Source organism: Emydura macquarii, unplaced genomic scaffold, assembly GCF_026122565.2.
Source record: "Emydura macquarii macquarii isolate MOO-44397 ecotype Brisbane River unplaced genomic scaffold, CSIRO-AGI_Emac_v2 contig_705, whole genome shotgun sequence".
In the NCBI taxonomy this organism is placed as follows: domain Eukaryota; kingdom Metazoa; phylum Chordata; order Testudines; family Chelidae; genus Emydura; species Emydura macquarii.
This window is the reverse complement of record NW_027130842.1, coordinates 3,659,434-3,681,640: the sequence shown is the minus strand read 5'-3', so window position 1 is coordinate 3,681,640 and position 22,207 is coordinate 3,659,434. Positions and strand designations below refer to the sequence as shown.

General features: G+C 42.9%; 1 protein-coding gene across 1 annotated transcript in view; it reads right to left on the bottom strand.

Annotated features, from left to right (window-relative positions):
• ARFGEF3 (ARFGEF family member 3) overlaps window positions 1-20,566 on the bottom strand; it is a 126,807-nt gene extending 106,241 nt beyond the window's left edge. The window contains exons 1-3 of the mRNA XM_067542303.1: window positions 20,334-20,566; window positions 17,987-18,041; window positions 150-231 (exon numbers count right to left, since the gene is read on the bottom strand). Coding sequence (XP_067398404.1) covers window positions 150-231; window positions 17,987-18,041; window positions 20,334-20,418 — 222 coding nt within the window. The 5' untranslated portion in view covers window positions 20,419-20,566. The remainder of the gene's footprint in view (window positions 1-149; window positions 232-17,986; window positions 18,042-20,333) is intronic.
• Window positions 20,567-22,207: the final 1,641 nt, after the last annotated feature.

Below are 22,207 nucleotides of genomic sequence, written 5' to 3'. Positions count from 1 at the left end.
CTCTCAGCAGTGCCCATGGTTCGACGTTTTGTTCACTGATTTTTGTTTTAAACACTCATTTCCTTTGACTTTAAAATTGTACAGGAGCTGCCATTTTCTACATCCGCCTTCTAACCAAGCAAGTCAAAATCCAAAATCCCAAGCCATACCTGCATCCCTGACAGAGCATGTTGGGCCAACTTCACGTTCTTTGACTCCAAAGCAAGCTGCAGTGGAAGGAGACACTTCTCCCTATAAAAACAAGAGGACAGTAGTGCTGAGAATCCAGCATTCACAAAGAGCACAGCCTCCAGCATCTCCCTCACTTTACACAGGGTCAAACTCCAACAATCCTCGAGAAGAATTTAACAGCAAACAGCTGCCCTGGGACATTTATCTTCCCAAAGAGAACCTCTCAGTGGCTTTCCAATTTTTTCAAGAACGCACTCCTCAAGAGAAAGAGCCACTTACAGACTCACTTCTCGAACAGCTTGGTCCTGAACCTCTTTCATTTTCTGCAGCACAAACATGTGATTTACAAACCACTGGTGGTCCCGCATCAGTCTCATCTTCTATTTACTAGTCAAGTTACAGAAGAAGATACTAAAGTTTCACATTCACCTTCTGTGGAACGAGCTTCGCTCTGTGGCCTTGTGTACAGTACAATTTATAATTGTGTGTTAACTAAGCCAAAAGTAAATTGTGCAAAACACAAATATTAAAGGGTAGGGTTTACAACAGCTTAATTAACACGTTAACATGATTGCAAATTGTACTTGGACCACAGAATACAGCAAGCTTCTGCATATTCAAAAGATATTTGTGACTATCCTAATTCGCAGTAAGTCCAAAAGCACTGGAGACTTGGATTCAAATTCGGACTTAAGACACAAATAAAAATGCATTTAGCGGACCTGTGTACATTTGTTCATCTCACAAATCCTCTCAATAATCTGAAGAGAGGCCCTGAATTGGAATAACCAAAATTTTGCAGCTCATGATTGAGACATATCAGCAAAGCTGTGTGGAGAATGCTTGCACAGCATCTTCCCACACCATGTTTATCTCTAACCAAAACTGGCAATTCACAAATTAAATGAGTGTGGTGGCCTCAGTCTAAATTATATAAGCAAGTGTGTGTCTGTTTTTGGGAGGTCGACGTGAAACCCCTTAAAGGGACCTGATTTATAGAAAATACTGAGTGCCCACCCCTGAAAAAAATCAGTCCCTTTAAGGGGTCTCTAGTTGGGCATCCAAAAATCAAGGCACTCAAAATCACAAGTCACTTTCAAAACAGGGGCTCTCATCTTTAGTGCCAACTAGAGATCTAGCCACATCTCAAGGCTAGCAACGTTACACAATTTAACAAAACAAGTGTGAAATCCTGTAATTGCAAAGCCTGTTTGGGAACTCGCAGGACTTCCCATACTGCTTCCCTACTGATGCCAATTTACAAAACTCCACCGAACATACCCAGTGGCAGCACAAACATCAGTAGATAGAATTCTTACTATTTTATTTTTAAATTGGAATACACACATATTCAATCAGCTATTTAACTGAAAATTACAAATATGCCTTGCTTAGGATGCTTTGAAGAACAAATATTTCAAAAGCCCCACAAATGTTTTTGGAACAGATTTTGCTAAAATGACTCTTTGCAAGTATTAGCCGCAGCCCCCAAAGCTATGTGAACAATGCAACAAGTGGGAAAGAGCTCGTGAGTGCTGTAGACAAAAGACGAACATCCAAAGCACAAATAGCCCACAAAAAGAAATATTACAGGTTTTACACTATAACTCGTTTGTAACCCACATATCCTGGACACATGTGGATTACATGTGCATCTAAGACAGGAGGACACAGTTTGCAGAGAATCATGATGATGCCACTTTTATTCAGAACTTATACAGATTTATTTTTTTTTTTAAATATCATGGCTATGAGGCCAGCCAATACTGCGTGCTATCCCATTTTAGCTTGTTAAAACAGGTCTTGAAATTGTTTAAGTGACCAACAGGTGGCAATCAATGTCACTATGCATGAACTCATGTCAACAGGAATTTGGAAGTGAGCAACACAAAAAGCACATTTTAAGTGCAGCCAATGTGGAGTGTTAAAAAGTCCCACTTATTTAGGTTGTAAGCGCGTTAAGGCAGGGGCTGTCTTCCACCCTATGTACTTTGTACAGTGCCTAACAACGCGGCTGTCAGGGCTACAGGCACTAGAGCAATACAAACAACAAATATTAATAGGTGGAACATAGCAAACATCAGACATATTTATTCTTGATTAACACAGACAGAGAAGTGGGGGTGGGGAGGACAGACATAACCCAGTGGAACGGAGCCAGCTGACGTTCCTTACAATGAAAATGGCCTGGAGACCTTCTGGCTCAGGGTGTAGCTATCAGGCAATTCATTCAGCACAGTGCCCACCATCTGCAGCTAGAGACTAACGGATGAAGAATGAAAGTGGTTTCTTGATACAGCATCTGAAGCTGAGCACAAAATTACGAGAGGAGGATGGAAATGAGAACAGATTCAATTAGCTTTAGCTAAAAATGTTTAACTGAAGATCTGATTAATGCTCCAGCAGTTTCCCTTCCCATTACATTGTCAGGAAAAAAACTAATTCCCACTGGGTCATTTCCTGTTCTTGTTACAATCTCTGGCAATAAGATCTTTATCATCTCTTTGCTAGTTATAAAGCACCTACAAATATCCTGCCAGCATTGGAGTAGCAGAGTATTCCAGTACTTCATTTTAGACCTGCATTTTAAGCATAAAACCTACCAGTGTCAGTATACAAAGAGCTGGTCCTGGGAGGAGAGGGTAAATTAGCACAGCAGGTCACTACGGAACGTCCATCCCTTTTAATAGTTGGTCTCAGTGGAGTTGCACAATGTGTAAATCAGGGTAGAATTTTGCCCCAGAATTTAACTCTTAGAAAAGAAATGAAAAGAAGTCACAGGATCACATATTCTGGTCCCTGTTTGTGAACATCCCCCAAGCAGTGTGCTCAAAGAGAGGCCCATGAATGGAATACCAGCCTGCTGCAAGTCAGGCATAAGATTCATTGGCGGAGCTTGCGTGGCAGTTTGTAGGGGTCTCCATAAACCCTTAACATTTGGAGTTTAGACGGCAGAGTCCTGACTGCAGTACCAAGATTGATACTGTGCTCATCACTCACTGTCCATTTATCCCTGTCCTTCCTGCCACCATCCACGACCACTTTGACTCTTCATGCTCCCTCCCTTACACCTAGAACTTCATAGGCAATTTAGCACCTTGCCTAGCATGATGCCATTGGAGGATCTCTGGTCATTGGCTCCATGTCTGCAGCTTGTGCTAGAATGCAGTGCACAGATGAAGCTCCAAACAAAAAATAAACCATGGAATGGATTTACACAAGGCAACATCTCAGAGCCATGAATGAGACTACTTACCTCCACACAAGGGATCCTCAAAGGAAGAGTGTGCTGTAAGTGCTGGGGGCTCATGGGGAGAGAGGCAGTCAGCAGTTTCAGGGGGCAGGGGTGATGTGGGAGTTCAGGAACTGGAAGGCAGGCAGTGAGAAGAAAGGAAGGTAGCAGGGAGGAAGCTGAAAGCATGAAAGGAGGTCGGGGGGAGTGGGGAAGGACTTAGAAGCTTAAGGAAGTTGCAGGGGGCAAGGAAGTGGGAAAAGATAGACATACATGATGTTCAGTCTGTACATCTTTAATATTTGTGTTCCTAAACAGAATCCCTAAGTGTGAGGATCATGCTATGAGGCAGGTGTTAATCACATCCACACACATTCGCAGTGTCGTCCTCAAGCTAGTGCTATTAGCCACCTGCTTGCAAGAGGGCCAGAGCCACCCTCCAATTAGAAAAGGAAGGGGTAGAAAGAGTGAATGCCCTGATTCAGCCAAGCCCCCACCAGCGGCGCCCTCTTCTCTAGCAGGGAAAGAGGACATTGAGAGCTTCCTCGGTGTTGTTGCCGTGAGAGGTGTAAGGTCACACTCCCCGCTGTGCAGGATTCAGTGTGACTCACTGCAGAATCGTGTTACGGAAGAGTGATGTCTCAGTAGAGAACACAGAGGTAATTACAGAAACGAAACCCTGAAACCAGACAGCCTTACTAGTTGTAATGCTCCCATTCAGTGTGACCAGATAGCAAATGTGAAAAAAATCAGGATTGGGTGGTGGGGGTAATAGGCACCTATATAAGAAAAAGCCCTGAAATCAGGACATCTGGTCATCCTATTCTCATTTCATAGCTGGGGGAACAGTAATAAATACTGTTTATACAATGAATGTTCTATGCTGTCAGACTATTTTTCTTACATGCAAACACAAAGCATCATTGCAGACCATGCTTATTGGATCTTCACAACTCTAGATTAAAAACAACAGCAGCTTGCATTTAGAAGACCTTACTCAGAAGATCTCTAAGCTCCTTGCAAACGTAAGCCTTGTTGTTCCTATTTCACAGATGGGGTAACTAGAGGAACAAGAAGATGAAGATTCAATCCTGCTCCTATTGAAGTCAGTGGGAGTTTTGCCACTGACTTCAGGGGCACCAGGATTGAGCCATAATATCCAACTTGCCCAAGGTCACAAAGCAAGTCAGTGACAGGCCACAAATATAATCAAGGAGCTGTCTCCCCCAGTCCCCAGTATAAATCAGCAGCACATGTTGCCCCTCAAGAGATGTTGTTTCATGCAGCTGCACTATTCCATTGTTATTAATTTGTTAGATTGTAGAATTCTACATGTTAGATTGTAGAATGCACTTATACACAGCATGCTGGGTTACAATGACTTAATATTCTGTGCTTGCAAAGGCTTGCCAATCTACCCTTCAGATCCAAGAACCTGTCACTAGGGTAGGATGGTATGACCAGCCAATCAAAACACAAAACACTGGAAAGACCCGAACAAGATAGCGGACTATTATAAATAAGAGGTCATAAAGCTCCTGCCACCTCATCCTAGTGGAAAAAGACTGAATTAATGAGTCATTATTCTGTTCTCATTTATCTCATGATGAAAATTGTAATGAGGATAAGAAATGGCACAAACTTAATTCTTTCTTCTTACAGTGTTGGTGGAATGGAATTGCATGGCCTGCCTTAGCTACTGCTGCAGCACGAGGAAAGGTACATTTAAGATACATCTCACTGCAATAAACATTACTTCTCATCATACACAAGCCAATGACAAAAAAAATCTTCTGAAAATGAATTCTAAAAAAAAGATTCAAAATAAAAACACTGATTGCCATTTTTGACTTGGCTCTGTGTTATACTTTAAAAGGCAAACTGCATGCAGATATGGCCCTGAGGTGCCCAATTTTATTTCCCCTACATAATTTGCAGGGGAAGATAAAATATCTTTCTGCATTATGTGCCATTTAATCTGTACGTGAAGGGCATACTTATAAGGTGAGCCTGACATTTTTAAGAAGTCAGACTCATACCGATGGGAAGAAGCCTGTCAACCCAGAGTTTGTCCCTTTAAGAACCTGGGTATAGTCCAAATAGTTACTATTGCACATATTAATAAAAGATGGGTCAGTCCAAAAAGAAGGCAAATTTTACCCACAACAGACTAAAATGTAATCCTGCGGACATGAGGGTTTTGTTTTTGTTTTTAATTTAAATATCAATAGCTCTCTTTAGCTGCAGTAGGTTAGTTAAAGCTGGTGAAGTCTCTGTCAACTCTATGGCTGAAACTAAGTATTTGACAATCATAAAAAAAATCTTTCAAGTGACAGTTCTACAAGTAGGTTGGGGATCTGGGAAGCATGAAAGCAGTGTGTGTGTATCTGGGTAATTTTACATTAGAGACTTACTTATCAAGGCAATTATGTGATCTCTCACATCAGGGGCACAAGCCCCTCCCCTCCTTCCCCAATAAGAGAGGGCACAGAACACCTCCGGGGCTGGGAGAGCCAACTCCTTTGGCCGCTGGGAGAGAGAGCGCTCCAGTGATTGCGGGGGTTTGTGGGGGAAGAGCCAACTCCTACAGTCATTGGGGCGGGGGGCACAGAAAGTGCCTCTCCAAAAGCAGCCACATTTTTATTTCTGTGCACACCCCACCCAGCTTACGTAAATGTTTTGGGCCTGATGCAGAAGTTATTGGGTGAGGTTCTATGGCCGGTGTTAGGCAGGAGGTCAAACAGATTATCAGAATGGTCTCTTCTGGATTTAAAATCTACATATCTGTAAAACGGATATAGTTTTCAGACTGTTTGTCTGGATAAGGGCAGCCCTTGAGGTGTATTCAGGAGCTCTGATTACTCCCTTCTACACCAGTCTCGCAGTGGGGGTGTCACACTAGCTGGATCAGTGGCGGGCATTTACTGTATTGTGTAACATTAATATGTCAAAATCATAACAATTCATGTAAGATATGCCATGTCAAGTACTGTTAAAAGATATAATGTGCTGAGTAAGATGATACTTATGTTCATGTATGATATGTGAAATGGAAGTTATGGATATATTTGATATAGCTGTATTTCAAATTGTGCTGGCTGGGACACAACCCAAACAGAGTGGCGGCAGAACAACAGCCTGCTTAATGGCCCATCAAAACCTTCACGGATGCAAGGGGCACAGGAAGAAACTAGAGGCATACCTGATGAGTCACCAGGATTGGCTCATATGACTCTGGACTCCATTTTAGTTCCTGTAAAATTCCACACAACTGCATGGCCTGGGCCAGAGGGTATAAGGCCAAGCCATAGAATCCATTTCGTCTTTGAATCCTGTTCAGTCACAGACAGACACTTACCAACTTACCTCTGGATCAACTCATCTGCAACTGAACCGAAGAATTAAGACCCATCCAGGTACTGGATGTATACTAGAGGGAACTATACAAGCCTGTAACTCCACAATTCCCCCAGAAACTTGATGTATATGGACTTACAATCATTTGTATGTATCTGATTTGCTTTGACCCTTTAACATTTCTCTCATAGTTTGTTTCTTTCATTTTAAAATAAACCTTTAGTTTTAATTACTAAAGGATTGGCTGGCAGCGTGGTATTTTGGGTAAGATCCTAACTTATATTGATCTGGTACTGTGGCTGACCCTTTGGAGTCAGAGGGAACCTTTTTAGTAAAGAGCATAGAGTTTTAAATAACTGGTCTCTTCACTGGACCTAGTGCTGAAATGCAGTAAAGGGGGCTGTGTGCAGTTGTGTACTGGCTTCTTGATGACCAGTGTGGGGAATCAGAAGCACAGTTTGTGGCTGTTTGGGAAGTCTGACTTCAGTGTCACCTATCAGCGCTGGGAGAATCTGCTCTCCGTTTACAGCCTGCCCTGATCTTGGCATTTTCAGACGGCTGCCCTGGGCACAGATGGGTCACACTGGTCTGGAAAATCTGGAAAAAAAAAATCCACTAAAACCTATGTTCTCTGCCATGTCTATATTCACATAATACATTCTTTTGTGATGCCTCATTACAAGGCTATCCTGCATTACAGCAAAGCCCCACACACACACACACGCAGCCAGCCAGCATCAACGTTGCAAAACTACATAAAAAGCAGTGAATGGGAAAATGGGTTAAAACTTCTAAGCTTTGGTGGCTGGATCCTAAAAATCTGAGGCGACATCCTTGTTCCATTGACATCAATTGGGGTTTTGCCATTAGTATCCACAGGGCCAAAGATTTTGCCATGGCGTTTATCCAACTATACAGTGACTTCCACCAAAATCCATATTCCTACCTCACAGGCTCACCTCTCTCCTAACAAACTAAAAGGGTGGAGCCACAGCAACTCCTTGGGATATGGCCTGCTCCACCTGAAACACCTTTATGGGGTTTCTTACCCTATTTTGCTTCCCTCCCCCCCCCCCCGAGGTTCCTTTTATCTCCTTCCGGGTGCCACATTCTTGCTTGTAACACAGAATATCTACATGTTTACGCAGGAAATCCGCTCCCAAAAAGCTATTTTGTGAATCTGATAATTTAAGCAAGACGACTATATGGACCCACTGCATGCTTCCCACCTGTGCTGGTAATGCTACGTGCTATAGGCTCTAAGTCCCACCTTCTGTACTCCACCCTGCTTTCACCTGCTCATCCTGGGCACTCCTCCTCCATGTTCTCTTTGCCTTCATCTCCCTGCCACCCCATTTCTGTTCCTCTGTGGTGCTGCCACTCTCTCCCCTTGATGCTTCCTTTCCACTGGAAAATTTTTCCTGCTCTTTTTCCCAGCATTTCCTCTCCCCTTCACCCACTGCTATCTTTTTCCTCTACAAACTATATACATAGAGGAATCAAATCACTCACCACTAAAACAAATACTTCTGGGGTGGAACACATCAGCTGTTTACCAGAGTTCAGTTTAGAACAGGAAGGGGAAAATATCATGCTGAACTGAAACTTAATGGTGTGTGTATATTAGCTGGGCCTCACACATTTATCCCATCTGCAATTTTGCTCAGGTACCATAGCTAACATCCCTATTAAATATAAAGCAGACAAGCACTACAATACAGAAGATACAAGAACATTTTTATTGACAACTTCCACCAGAATCCGGGCTGCCATCACAGAAGTGTAACTGCACTTGTGGGAAAGGCAGACGTGAATGAACTAGTTAATCTACTGTACAGCCTAAAGCAACAGAGACTACAGAATTCATATTGGTAATCATAATTAAATAGCTCAGAAATTGCCATCCATCTGGAGATGGCAGCTAATAAAATTATAAACTTTGCTTACTTTTTAAGAACTTCTCTATTTAAATACACAGAGTCCCCCCAGCTAGCAGCAAGACACTACTGTGGAGATGAAAGAACAATAGGCACACAATGTACTATAGTTCAAGAGGGTAGCAGTACAAAGGAAAAGGTGAGGAAAGGACAAAGAAAACACACATCGCAATATTAAAATGTGTCAGTCTATGGACAAGGCCAAAAGAAATAACCTCTGGAGATTAAGGACATCCTGGTTGAGAGGAATTCCTTTTTGATACGTTTCTAGTTGTTTTCCTACAACATGACTCCCAAAAGCTCTTCTTTCTTTGCAGTGTGTGTACCATGTGTAACTGACTCCATCTAACTCTGTTCTTAAGGAATGACGGCACATCAATGCCAAAGGGCTCTTCATTATAAGACAATCAGTATCCTTCATGTATTTATTGCCTATTTTATTTGCAGCTAATAAGCTTCTTCAGTGTTTCTCCAAAAGGCACAAGGACAAGATTTAAGAGATTATTAGCTGAAGCAGAGTGTGAATGTGTGATGAGGTCAATGAACCCATCCTTAGCTGTGCACCTTCTGACCTGAGCTAAAAGATCTACTGTACATGCTCAGTAAGCAATTTTAAAAGGCTAACAACTTAGTCAAATCCAAACCAGTTTTCTCTATAACAGAAAGCATTGCTCCTCAGTTATAATGATTCCCATGACAAAATTTCTTTTCTCCATCCCTTGATTGTCTAGATTGCAAGGTCTTTTGGCAAGGAACTGTCACTTACTATTTGTCTAGTACAATTGGGCCTGAAGTTGGTTGGGACCAGAATTATAATAAATATTTTCTGCCATTCATTCACCAAGTACAATGCAACCAAACATTAACATTTCCACTGTGCGAAAAGACTCCACAATGTGCTGTAATTTCTTCCAACAGATGCATGACAATCTGAAGAGCTCATTCCCAATTAACTACATCTTACAACACAAACATTTTCAAACTTCACTTGTCCTGTGTTAGAGCCAAGAATACATTTAAGGGGAACTTGGACTTACAGCAACAAAGAAAGAGTTTCTCCATTCCTTGTTAAGTCTCTTGTTTAGGTACTTCAAACATTCTTCACTCCCTGACCTGGCATGATCAGCTGGAAGAAATCTATGCTAATTTATCCACGGTGTAAGCAAACCTGTGGCCATATAATCAAAAAGAACTCTGAGGAGACAGAGAGGATGGGTTGCATGTCCAATTATTAAAGGCTGAGATTTAAAGGTTAGTCCTGTGTTTTGGGATTGCACTCAGCTTTAGCAGCAATGCAAATAGTCTTAAATCTTAGCAGATCTAAAGGGAGGCTATTAAAATAAAGAGTTGTTTAAACAACACATTTGCCATACATTGTGCATTTATACTCACTGGGCCTTAATGTACTCAGTAATAAAAAACACATTACTTTCCTAATCAAACAAGATTAAAAGAAAACAAACATGCAATGTACATTCTGTGCATTAGGAAATGGCCTGTTTTATTTGTATAATGCTAACAGACCCTGGTCATTGGCAGGCTGGATTGAACCTGGGACCTCTGAAGCTTAGTGTATGAGCTTCTAATACATGAACTAAAAGCTCTGTGGCCCTTTGCTAAGGCTGAAGCAGACTTAGTTTTCCATCTCTAGCCGGGCTATGTGTCACTAGAGGAGGACAGAGTGCTAACGCCAAGCAGGAATGGGTTACCTACTTCCCCCAGTGAGGAAGTGCATCCCATGCTTCAGAGACTTCCAGTTGATATCCCACTGACAGATCCCAGTCATCAGTGGGCGGGATCCAAGCTGCGGACCTCTGAAGCTTAGCATATGAGCCTCTAAACTTTAGAGTCTAAAGCATGAGCTAAAAGTCATTTGTGCCCTCAACTAAGGCTGTAGCAGGCTCATCAGTCTCTAGCTGGGCTAGGTGCCACTAGATTGGGACAGAGCACCACACGAAGCAGGTGAGAGTTACATTCACAGACTAAAGAAGCTTAATCGCTGCAAGAGGGGGAAGTTGATCATCATCATTTTACAGATGGAAAACGAAGGCTCAAAGAAATTCAGTGAAATTCAACATCACACAAAATCTGTGGCACAGCCCAGAATTAACCCAGATCTCGAGTCCCTTTCCTGTGCCTTAACCACAAGAACATCCTTCCTCTCCTAAAACCCATTCCCCACCATCTGTCTTCCACCCTATAAAGTTGCTGGCTGACCCACACGCTATTAAAAGCTGTGATTCAGCCTTGCAGCCTGGGCAAGGATTTGCAGCTGAGTCGTGCTTAGAGGAGGAATGTGCGGAGCAAAGGGGCAAAAAACAGAGGCAAGGCGGACAGCGGCAGACCTGGCTGAAATAACTCTGAAAAGAGTTACAATCTAGGGGAAGTAAAGGGCTAAGAACTGAGGGGAGGGGTCCCCCAACCAAACCGGAGGTGAATCACAGCTGTTTTACAGGGAACTAAATAAGGAACATGTATTTTTAAACTGCTCTACTGGTGAATATCAACAGGGGCTATGAAAAAAAAGGGTCACGGGCCACCGGTGGCCTCCATGCCGTTTGAGCAGTGATCCGGCAGAACGCACTGCACTGCACACCGGCATCATAGAAATAGTTCTGGCAAACTACAAAGGCCATTTGATTTTTATAATTGAGAAGGGTGAACAAACAGCTGATAAGCTATTCACCAGGGAGAAATATTCCTGCTGGTCTTACGTACAACTCTCACAGGCTGAAATTGGTGGCAATGATTTAAAACAAAAACAAAAAACAAAAAACAAAAAAAAACACCCCACATTCCTTGTGTCACTGTGCCCATGAATGAGACTCTCTTCATCTTAGTTAATTACTCAAATTCTGGAATAAATCATTCCATCAACAGTGATGACTTGTGAAATTAAAACTTTTCCAATCAGGATTAAACATTATCCACCTCTGCTCTGATGAATGATGGCCTATACGACAGGTGAGGCCCACCCTTAATGAAACTTCTCTAGAGCTTCATCTACATGGCTGGTGCTAACAATTCAGCTGCACTAGGGCTAGTAACGTTGGGAGCCCTAACGTAGATGGCATTTTTGACTCTGGTAGTTTTTTCAGAGTTGTGGTGATTAGGTATGCTCTGACATCAGGGGTTTATAAAAAGATTAAGGCCCCTTATTAGTGACTAAATTCTAAGTCATCACTTATTATTTGTTCAGTACCTACTGTCACTTTCAACATTATTCAGTGGGAAAATATGTTCACATTTAGGATCACTACTTCTTTTGCCCTTTTCCCTCCCTTTGTATTTTCTTCCCTGAGGCAATTTCCAATTCCCACTTGCCCTTGCTCTCCTCTTACTCATCCAGTACTGATTTAGCAGATGGATGTTTAAATTGTCACCCTCAGGCTTCAGAATCAATCCCCAATTACATCAATAGGGAGTACAGGAGTTCACACATCTCCGATGCATTGTTTCAGGCTATCTGCACAACTCAGGCATACAACACTGTGTACATTTACAAAGGTACTCACTGGAAGATGATAATTACAACCAGAAGGCTAGAAACTTCTTTTAAAGAAAACTTCAAGTTGAGATTCTGCAGAATCTGAGTATGCCAAGCAGGCCGCAGAAATACATCAAGCAGGATAGATCCAGCCTGCAAATTGGGTGTTAGAAATCACTGGGCATGCTAATCAGCAAGTCTTTGGTGTGGCTGGGGTCTCCAATTGGCTGGATGTCTCCCCAATGGACTTGCTTTGATTCACTATCAGATAGTGACCAGGTAATTGCAGAGCAGCATGGGGGGATTCTATCCACCACTTAGTTTGAGGAGGAAGACACAAGAGCACTTAACACCAGGAAGGCTGTGGCAGGCAAAACAATTTGCTTCACGTTCTTACCATTACTTTGTCATAAACTGTAGCTGACTAGGAATGAAAGTACATAGGATATATTCATAGTCCTATCATTTTTTGCTGTTGCTGCAGTAGATTCAACATACAGAAAATAATCTTGAACACAAGCAATGCTAAATCCAGCCTACAGTTGCAGGCAGTGTTAATGGACTTTGTGGTGCTACCATCCTCCTACATGCAGAGGAGCAAATATATCAAGTGCCTTGCAAACAGGGTACAGCAACTTAAATCACGGCAATTTCAAATCACTGAATTAAATCTTAATTTAAATAACCTTCTTTGTAAAAATCATTAATTTTTAATTAAGGAAGGAATGTTGGACAACCAATTTAAAACTTTGTGCTACTGCAACTTTATAGATTAAAATCTATAATGAATTGATTTATAAATGCTGGGGTTTTTAAATCATCTCAAGTAGAGTGTCTTATTGTAGAAGACTGCTAGAAGCAAAAAACATTCCAGTCTCAGGACTCTCCAGACATATGGACCATCCATGCGATTAGCTAGATGTCAGGTCTCCCCTGTACTGGAAATCTGGTGATAATCATGCAAATATTCCCACAGATGTCTCCACTCAACAAACAGCAACATCCATGGCACAGAAAAATATTGTGAAGATTAGTAAATAAGTGTTTCTAACGCATTCAGAGAACCTTCACTGAGCAATGAATGCATGCTATATTTATTATTCATTATGCTAACACCACACCCTGATCCATCTCCTACCGGTCATTGTAAAAACTGAAAGTTATATTCTCAGCTGGTATGAATGAGCATAGTTTCACAGCAATGGAGCTATGCCAATTTACACCAGCTGAGATCCTGAGTATACATGTCTTTCCACAGTGCCTCACATCACTCTCTAGGGTAGGGCACTACTAAGACAAGTTCCATGTAATGATTCAGAGCAAGGTCTGCAGTGACATTTCTATGGGGGGGCAGGAGGCAATAAGCCATTAAGTACTATAGCCAACCACTCTTGGAGAGAAGGAAAGTTAGATGACAGTCGGGGAGTGAAAATCTTGGTGGGTACTGGAAATATATTTTGGAACTCTGAGGAAATCACTTTAGGAAATAAAGAATATTTTCTAATGCTAAATGGTATGGGCAAGGTAGAAGCATTGTACATATAAAAAGTACAAGGCAAAAAGACAAGTCTCCAAAGTGTAATGAGGGATAAATTTTCAGAAAGATGGCCTTGCCTTTTTGCCTGCATAAAAATTTGCCCCTGCTTTAACTATCACTGATGAAGGGTGAAGACAGAAATTAAAAGAACGACAACAGCTAAATTTCTGCATTAGCAAACTGATTCTGATACCGTCCTCTTACTCCACATGGCTTACTGCCTCACGTTCTCATGAAGAGTCCATTTGCTATTTCAGTTCAGTTATTGTTAGTAGACCATATTTCTACCTCTTTAAACATGGCTAGAAATTAGACAGGTAATAGAGAGGATGGGATAGGCTCTGTATCCCATTGCCAGACACCTGAGCTTTCACCTTGAAGATGCCAATATGAATCTAGCTCAGCTGAGTAGCAACCAACAGTCCGAATCTGAGAGCTGGCTGCTGGGCCACATGAAGTGATCTTAGATCACTTCCTATTGGACAGATGTATCCATTTAAAAAAAAAAAAAAAAAAAAAAAAAAGTCCTTTCATTTTATGTATTAGATGTTCATTAAGCCCCCCATTTGACTAGGCATATATCTTTACAACATCCCAATCAGTTAGGGAAGCATCATCTTCATTTTACAGAAGAGGAACCAAGTCACAGAAAGGTTAAGTGACTTGTCCAAGGTCGCACCAGAAGATGTGGCATAGCTAGGAACCAAACTCAGATTACCTTCACCTGAAGCCCTGCTGCCTTGCTATCTGATGTCCTCATCGGCAGTCTCTTCAGATTCCGAGGACTGAATGGGCATGTAGCCCTTCGCACCCCTAAGTGCAGTCCCCTCAGGATAGAGCTGAGCCATGTGGACAGAATAGTGCAAGAAAACCCATGTACAGTAGGAAAATGAAGGGCCTGAGACTCCAGGGCTGTGCGTTTTGTTAGGAAGCTGGCCTTTAAAATAGCACTCCTGCAACTGGATTAATTTTCAAAGTGGTTTTCAAGGATTTAGCCCCATAAATCCTAATTAATGTCAAGGGGAGTTGAATGGTTACATTGCCCTAATTGTGCTGTGAAGATGTACCCCAATGGGTCTCAGTTAAGCTAAGTAAAGCAGTGACATTTAAGGCTGCCTTTCCTTCCTTAACTGTCCAAGCTCTGCTGAACATTGCTGGCCTGGGGGGCAAAATACACCTCAGGTGCTGTCCTACATAATAGGTACTTCATCTGGAAAGTGCTGAGGTTGCCCTGGAAGCAGCCATGATACAAAAGCTGCAGCAGACCTCACTCATTTATTGCAAAGGCCCCAGGAAGACATTTCATCTAACATGCCATATGTTCAATAATACATAGACCCCACCCAACAGGGTGAGCTAAGGATTGAGCAGCAGGTACACAACAGAACTGCCTTCACTTGGATGGAATCAGTCAGATTCTTAAATATTCTGCTAATACAGTTTTTGTACACTCAATTTCCTTTGTTGTTGTTGGATTTGTTTTTTTAAGAGTAATGCTAAAACCAATTGGAGAGCACCCCCACCCCAATGTCAAATCAGATCTCTAAACTCTTTGGGGCTCAACATGAATCAGCATAGCTCCATCTGGCTCACTGGATTTGATATAGTGTTAGTGAATGCAGTTCTTTCATTGACATCATAAGAATGTAATATTGCCAGAATTTTGTATAGTATTCTTATTAGGCAGGGCCACCATATTCCATTTGCTACAGAATCATAGAAACTGCATATGGAATAGAACTAATTGGGTGATTTAACTCATTCTTTGTTATAGGTTTACTTTCTGCAATATACTCATTCTTGTACCGAGTCTGCTTCAGTTAACAGATCTCAGCATTAGGACATTTTGCCTAGATCAGTCTAATCTACTTTTCTTCATTTTCTTTCTGGCTCTTGGTTTGTATACAGTATTATAAGACTACAGCATGGAATTTAGGGCCAGATTAAATGCATCAACCCAGGGAAGAGTTTAGGGAGACAATTCCTCTTGGAGTTCCTAGACAGAACAGCCAGAGCACCATCCCTTATAAACATAAAAGGTGCACTTCTCCACTGCATTCCTCCATTTCTGCAGGCCAATAAGGAGTGGGCTAAAGGTGAAAATGGCCATGGCCCCATCCCCTCTGCCCCTTTTGGTATGGCTAACATCTCATGGAGAGCTAGTAGGGACTGCATAGTAGCTAGTGTCAAAACAGGAGTCACTGTCATGAGGTGGAAGAATCTTTGTTCCCTCCTGCTCTTTGCACTCTCTTACTAGGGCCAATCATAATCTGGCACATAATGGATCAATTCCTCCTCCCCTATTCCAACTGCTTGCCCTACTCAGGCTGTGGAAATCAACTCTAAAGGGACTGGGGACTCTCCTGGTACAGATGTCTATCAGCTCTCTGCATCCAGAATAGGTTGTGTGTCACAGCTGGGCCAGGAGTGGGATAGGGTGTGGCCAGAGAGCCTTGCATTCTGGTGATCCCCAGCCAATGAAACCATTCCTGCCTGCATGACCTAGAGAAACCTTAGGCTGCTCTCAAGTTTTGTTGGGAACTGCAGAACTAAATTGGCCCCTGGGCAATCCCAAGACTGAAGTAGAAGAAAAGTGGTTGGGAGCCACCTTCTCTCCCCACCAGCCACCTCAGGTTCGGTGTCAAATACAGCTCAGATCGATTTGGCCCAACACGTTAAGAGAAAACACAATGAAGATCCCCTACTGAACCTACAGAGGCTGATTTTGAAACATAACTCATTGCTTTTCATTTAATTGCTATAAAACGAAGATGCAAAAAAACATGTTGGTGCTGATCTCCCAACACAGAGCACCACATCTCCCCTTCCGTCTCCTGCTCAGAAGCCCTTGTAGGCAAGGAGAACAGGGGAAAGGAAGGACCTCCATGTTCTTAGCTTAATTTTGAACTTGTTACCAAAAACATAGTGCAGTAAAGCACATTCACTAGATGTTTGGCTAAAACAACCTTCTCAGATTCCAAGCACCGTAGGAACACACTACACACTTCAATGGGATAAACGGGTGTTTTCTCCCTGCACATATAGTATTTGGGATGTTAGGCAACTGATAGGAAATCCACTAAAATATCCCCTTTGAGAACACTGTAAAAACACCTGTCTTAAACAGGCTATATTTTCTTCCTCAGATATTTGCCCTTTCTTTAATCCCTCCCACATGCTGTGATTAGATTACACATCAATGGGTTGTACCCATTCCTACCCAGCTATATCACAGATGTCTCCAGATGATTGTAAGAGGAAAAGAACATGTTCTGCCCACCTCCGAGTCAATTGTGGGCACTGTGCCACTGAAAGTGAATTTTGAAGGCAAGATCAGAGGTTTAGGTGCAAGATGGCACACAGTACGGGTCTACACTAGGTTTCTTTCTAAAAAACTGCTCCCCTCTGCTACAGCTCCTGTGGCAGTGCTAGTGCAGGAAAGGCTCCCACGGCCTCTACCAGTGTTAAAAACATTCCGTTTAACCCTGTTCCAAGCAGGTTTAAACAATGTGGTAGTAAAAGCACTGGTGGCTGCCACAGCCTTGTCTGGCCTAGCACTCCTGCTGTTGCTAACACCAGTGCAACTGCCCCTGGATAACAATGCAGTTAGATCTTTCAGGAAAAAAGTCAAATGAAGACAAGGTAAAAACTTAGACTTGCTAAGGAACCCTAAAGCAACTTACGAACTAAAACTCAAACTGCAGCTACAGACCAGGGATTTCAAACCTAAAAACTGACCATTTGGAAACAATATCCCTTTTCTTAATTTCAATTTACTGGCTTGGCTAACAGTGTGAGTTCACCGCCACTTTATAATATGGAAGACTGAATAACTAAATTAATACTACTTAGCTCTTACATAGCATTTTTCATCAGTGGCTCTCAAGGAAGTCAGTATCTTTATCCTTGTTTTTACAGAGGGAGAACTGAGGCACAGAATGATGCAGTGACTTGCCCAAGGTCACTCAGCAGAGCAGTAGCAAAACCAACACTATAACCTAGGTTTCCTGAGTCCCAACCAGTGTTCTATCCATAAGACCACACTGCCTCCCCTAATGGTTGCGAATTTCCAGTACACACTGAATGATCTAGATTTAACAATACAGAAAGGAGCAGTCAGAATAAGCAAGATTCTGTCATCCTGCCACAGTCCAGCCTTCCTTCCTTCCCCACTGATCATCAGTAACATTTGCCCATTTCTGACTTTTTTGTAGGGTTTGCCAATACCCAGGGCCCCACATGATCCAAGACATTTGTTTCCTTACCTTAGCTGATACGGAGGGATCTTGGTGGGAGCAGCAGCATAAGATTCCAAAGTTTCTGTATGAGTAAAGGAAGAAGAAGAAAGTTAAAGGAGACAATGTCTTCAGGATCTAGATAGCGTCCATTTCTACAGTTTTGAATGATTGTTCCCAAAGCTGACTCCTCCCCATAGCACTGACAATTAATTTACAATTTATCATTTCAAAAAATTCCCTGGGAGCCTGATCCTGTGAGGTGCCGAGTGCTTCCTTTTCTCATTGTTTGGAACTGTGAGACATGTCAGCATGGGGACATGTTCAGGACCCCAGAACAGGCTAGTCTACCTACAAATTTGCACTAAAACAGCAGCAGCTGTGGATTACAAAATTATTTCAATCCAAGTCTGTGTGTGAACACTATTCCAAAATCAGCATCCACCAGGGCTTGTAACTAAATCCCTATCCTAAAAACCAATTTAGTTATTGTGTTGCATCGGTGCAAGTTTATGTATAGATCAACCACAGCACCGACTCATGTTGCTTGAACTACAGTATACCTCTATATAGTCACAGCCTCTACGTGGAAATGTGTGTGCACCTCATTACACTTGGTTCATTTTCACTAAAACAGGCACTCGTTTTATCAAGTAGTTAACAACAAGGTAAGTGCAGTGAGTTGCTTTCAAAACTGGCCCCTTAGCATAAATTAGTGGTTGAGAAATCACAGTACAATAAAATTGCATTGTAACAGAAAGCACATTCATCAAAGGAAAGCTTATGAACGTGCTCACTGAGAACTAAGAAAAAAATATTGTACTTGGTATACCACCCAAGCAGCCACATCCCTGTATGGAAGATATATAACACTGAATTTTTAAAATATATTAGACTGAATGGCTGCATGTTATTAAAACAAGCAGTAGTTCTACAATCATCTTGTTTGCTCAGCACCTCAATCACTAGCACTTTTGGATGGTAAAACATTACTTCTCTTTCCAATGAAAGAACTTAAGGGTCTACCAGATCATTCAAAGAAAACTTGTTAATGATTCCAGTGTAATCACCAAACACAGTTTCCTTAATATAAATACTAAAATAGCCATCAAATATGCATGTTGGTTTGAGTCTGGGAAGGAAAAAAACTACATATCAAGCGAAAGACAAATGAACAGCTGTTTATACACATAGTTATACTGTGCCAATCACAGTAGTAACTAGGCACCAATATGAAAATTGGGATTTCCTGTGAAATCACTAAGGTCTAGCAATACACAGTTTGGCCACCCTGGGAAATCTATACTTTTTAAAATGGCATCAGATGACTGAATCACTGCATACACATTTGAGGAACAACAATAAATTACCTCCCAATGAGACATAAGTTTATTCATTTTTTATTCTCTCTAGTGTTAATATATTGTAGGATTCACTGCAATCCGAGTGCACCTGAACAGGAGATGATGATGCAGTGAAAATTAAAAAAAAAAAAAAAAAAAAAAAGCTTTTGATTTTATTACAGAAGTGAGATCAGCTTGACAACTGTGAGAGATGAGTAATTATTTTACCCAGAAGCACTGCAACCTCAAAAGCTGCCCTCATTAAGTCAAATTATACTTCCTTTTCAAATGTCACTAGCTATAGTAACACCCTTTCATAAGTCAATAGGTGACCGTATTCAGTCTGTGTTGGACAACTATGTCAGCTCCCCAGGGTTGTGGCAATCAGGCACTCCTTCAGGCTATTCTCTTCTGAACAGTTTTACAACTTGAGCCTGACAAAAGAGGAAAACGAAGGCAAATGCAAATTAACATATTCCAACAAAACCAGTGGCACCACAAATGCAAGGAAACTGCCTGCCGTGGGCTCACATCCACCTTCCAGCAATGGTGAACCACTGAGTCATACACCTGCAAGCTCACAGATGCAGATGGAAGAGATACATATAAGGAAAAGCAATCCCACTTAAGCCTGTCTGCGCCCTGGCTGGGAGAGGAACCATTGCAAACAGCTCGGTTTCCCTGACCTACTGGCGCTCATGCTATAGGCCAACAAACCGATAGCAACGTGTCCAAAAACGGAGGGGCGGGGGGCCGGGCCGAGAAAACAAAACACTTCAGCAGAGGTCTGGCTTAGGGGTGCCTTTAAATCCACGGGGGAAGTCCCCAAGAGGCGGTAGGGAGAGATTCCCCAGCACAGCGTGTGCCTAATGGCAAACACTGCAGGTACATCCCCGGCGTACACACCATGGGGGCCGGGCAAAGCCGGGAGCCGGCTGGCCGCTCTCTGGCGCAGGGGGGGATCGGGCATGCCCTGGGAGAAAGCAGGCAGGGAACAGGTGCCCCAGCTGCCCGGCGCACTTCCTTCTCCTTACCGATGGCCCAGCCGCAGCTCTCCTTGATCGCTCGGTGTTTGCTCCCCGACGCTTCCTTCTGCAGCTTTCGCAGGATTTCTTCCATCTTGGCTTGCCCAGGGACGCTGCCCAGCAGCCAGGCAAGGGGAGACGCAGCTGCGGGCGGACGGGCAGAGCACGGCTTTCGCCCGCTCCCTCCCCGGCTCTAGGCAGGGACGGCGCGCGGCATCCTGGCCCGGGCGCGCTGCTGCTGCTGCTGCTGCTGCCGCCGCATCACGCTAAGCTCCATGACCGGCACACGTCAGTTTTTGCTGCCGCTGCTCCTTGCCGGCTTCCCCCGGCGGCCAGGTTGCCTGTGGGGCGGTGCAGCTGGGCTCGGGGAGGCGCCGGAGGTCTGGCGGACGCCGCTAGGCGGCTGATTCCCCAGCCACTGCCTTCCAGGAGCCGGATCCCATCCCAACCCAGGCGAGGCTGTGGGAAAAAGGTGGCAGTGGATTTCCTAGCCTGGGAAGGGGGTGGGTGGGAAGGAGGAAAAGCAATCAGCTGGTCTCATGCTGAGCACAGAGGCGAAGGGCTCTTCGAAGCACAGATCCTGGGCAAGGTTTCCCTGAGCACATTAAGACCTGGTGTCCACTACAGCTTTATCTCCCTATAATAATTCGATGGCTCAGGGGTGTGGAAAAGACACGCAGGATCTATTGCACACAGCCAAGGGCCTGCAGGTCACAGCTACTCCCACGTGAGCACTCACTAAACGTATTGCTGTAAGCGTTTGCAGCTGACGGCAATCGCCTGCTTTTGCCAGCCCTTTGTGCACAGGCCGCGCTGATACACCGTGGAGAACGACCTGGAGATGACTCAGCTGACTAAGAAGCACCCGGCCTGTTTTCATTGTGCATTTAGGGCCTAATCCTGCTGCCTTCTTTGTCCATGGCCAAAATCTCACTGTCTTGAAGGGGAACATGAGCGAGCCCGAAACAGCTAACAATTCCATGTTCTGTGATATTAGTTTAAAGGAATACTGTCAATTTTGAAACCATTATAAGTTGTAAATAAAGTATAAAACCGGTAATATGGGGTCAGAGCAATGGTTCATCTAGCCAAGTATCCTGACTCCGATAGTGGCCAATGCCAGGTGCTTCAAAGGGAATGAACAGACCAAGTCATTGTCAAGTGATCCATCCTTTGTTGCACATTACTAGCTTTTGGCAAACGGAGGCTAGGGACACTTCAGAGCATCATTTTGCATCCCTGCCCATTCTGGCTAATAGCCATTGATGGACCTATCCTCCATGAACTTAACTGGTTCATTTTTTAACCCTGTTATAGTCTGGGTCTTCACAACATCCTCTAGCAAAGGGTTCCATAGGTTGACTGTGCATTATGTGAACAAATACTTCATTTTGTTCATTTTAAACCTGCTGCCTATTAATTTCATTTGGTGACCGCTAGTTCTTGTGTTATGAGGAGTAAATAACACGTCCTTATTTACTTTCTCTACACCACTCATGATTTTATAGACCTGTACCATATCCCCCCATACTCATCTCTTTTCCAAGCTGAAAAGTCCCAGTCTTATTAACTGGTAACAGCTAATTTAAACTCCATCATTGTATATGTATAATTGGGATTATATTTTCCAATGTGCATTACTTTGTATTTATCAACATTACATTTCATCTGCCATTTTGTTGCCCAGTCACCCAGTTTTGTGAGATCCCTTTGTAACTCTTTGCAATCTGCTTTGAACTTAAATATCTTGAGTAGTTTTGTATTATCTGCAAATTTTTCCACCTCACTCTTTACCCCTTTTTCCAGATCATTTATGAATATGTTGCACAGTACTGGTCCCAATACAGACCCTTGGGGGACACCACTATTTACCTCTCTCCATT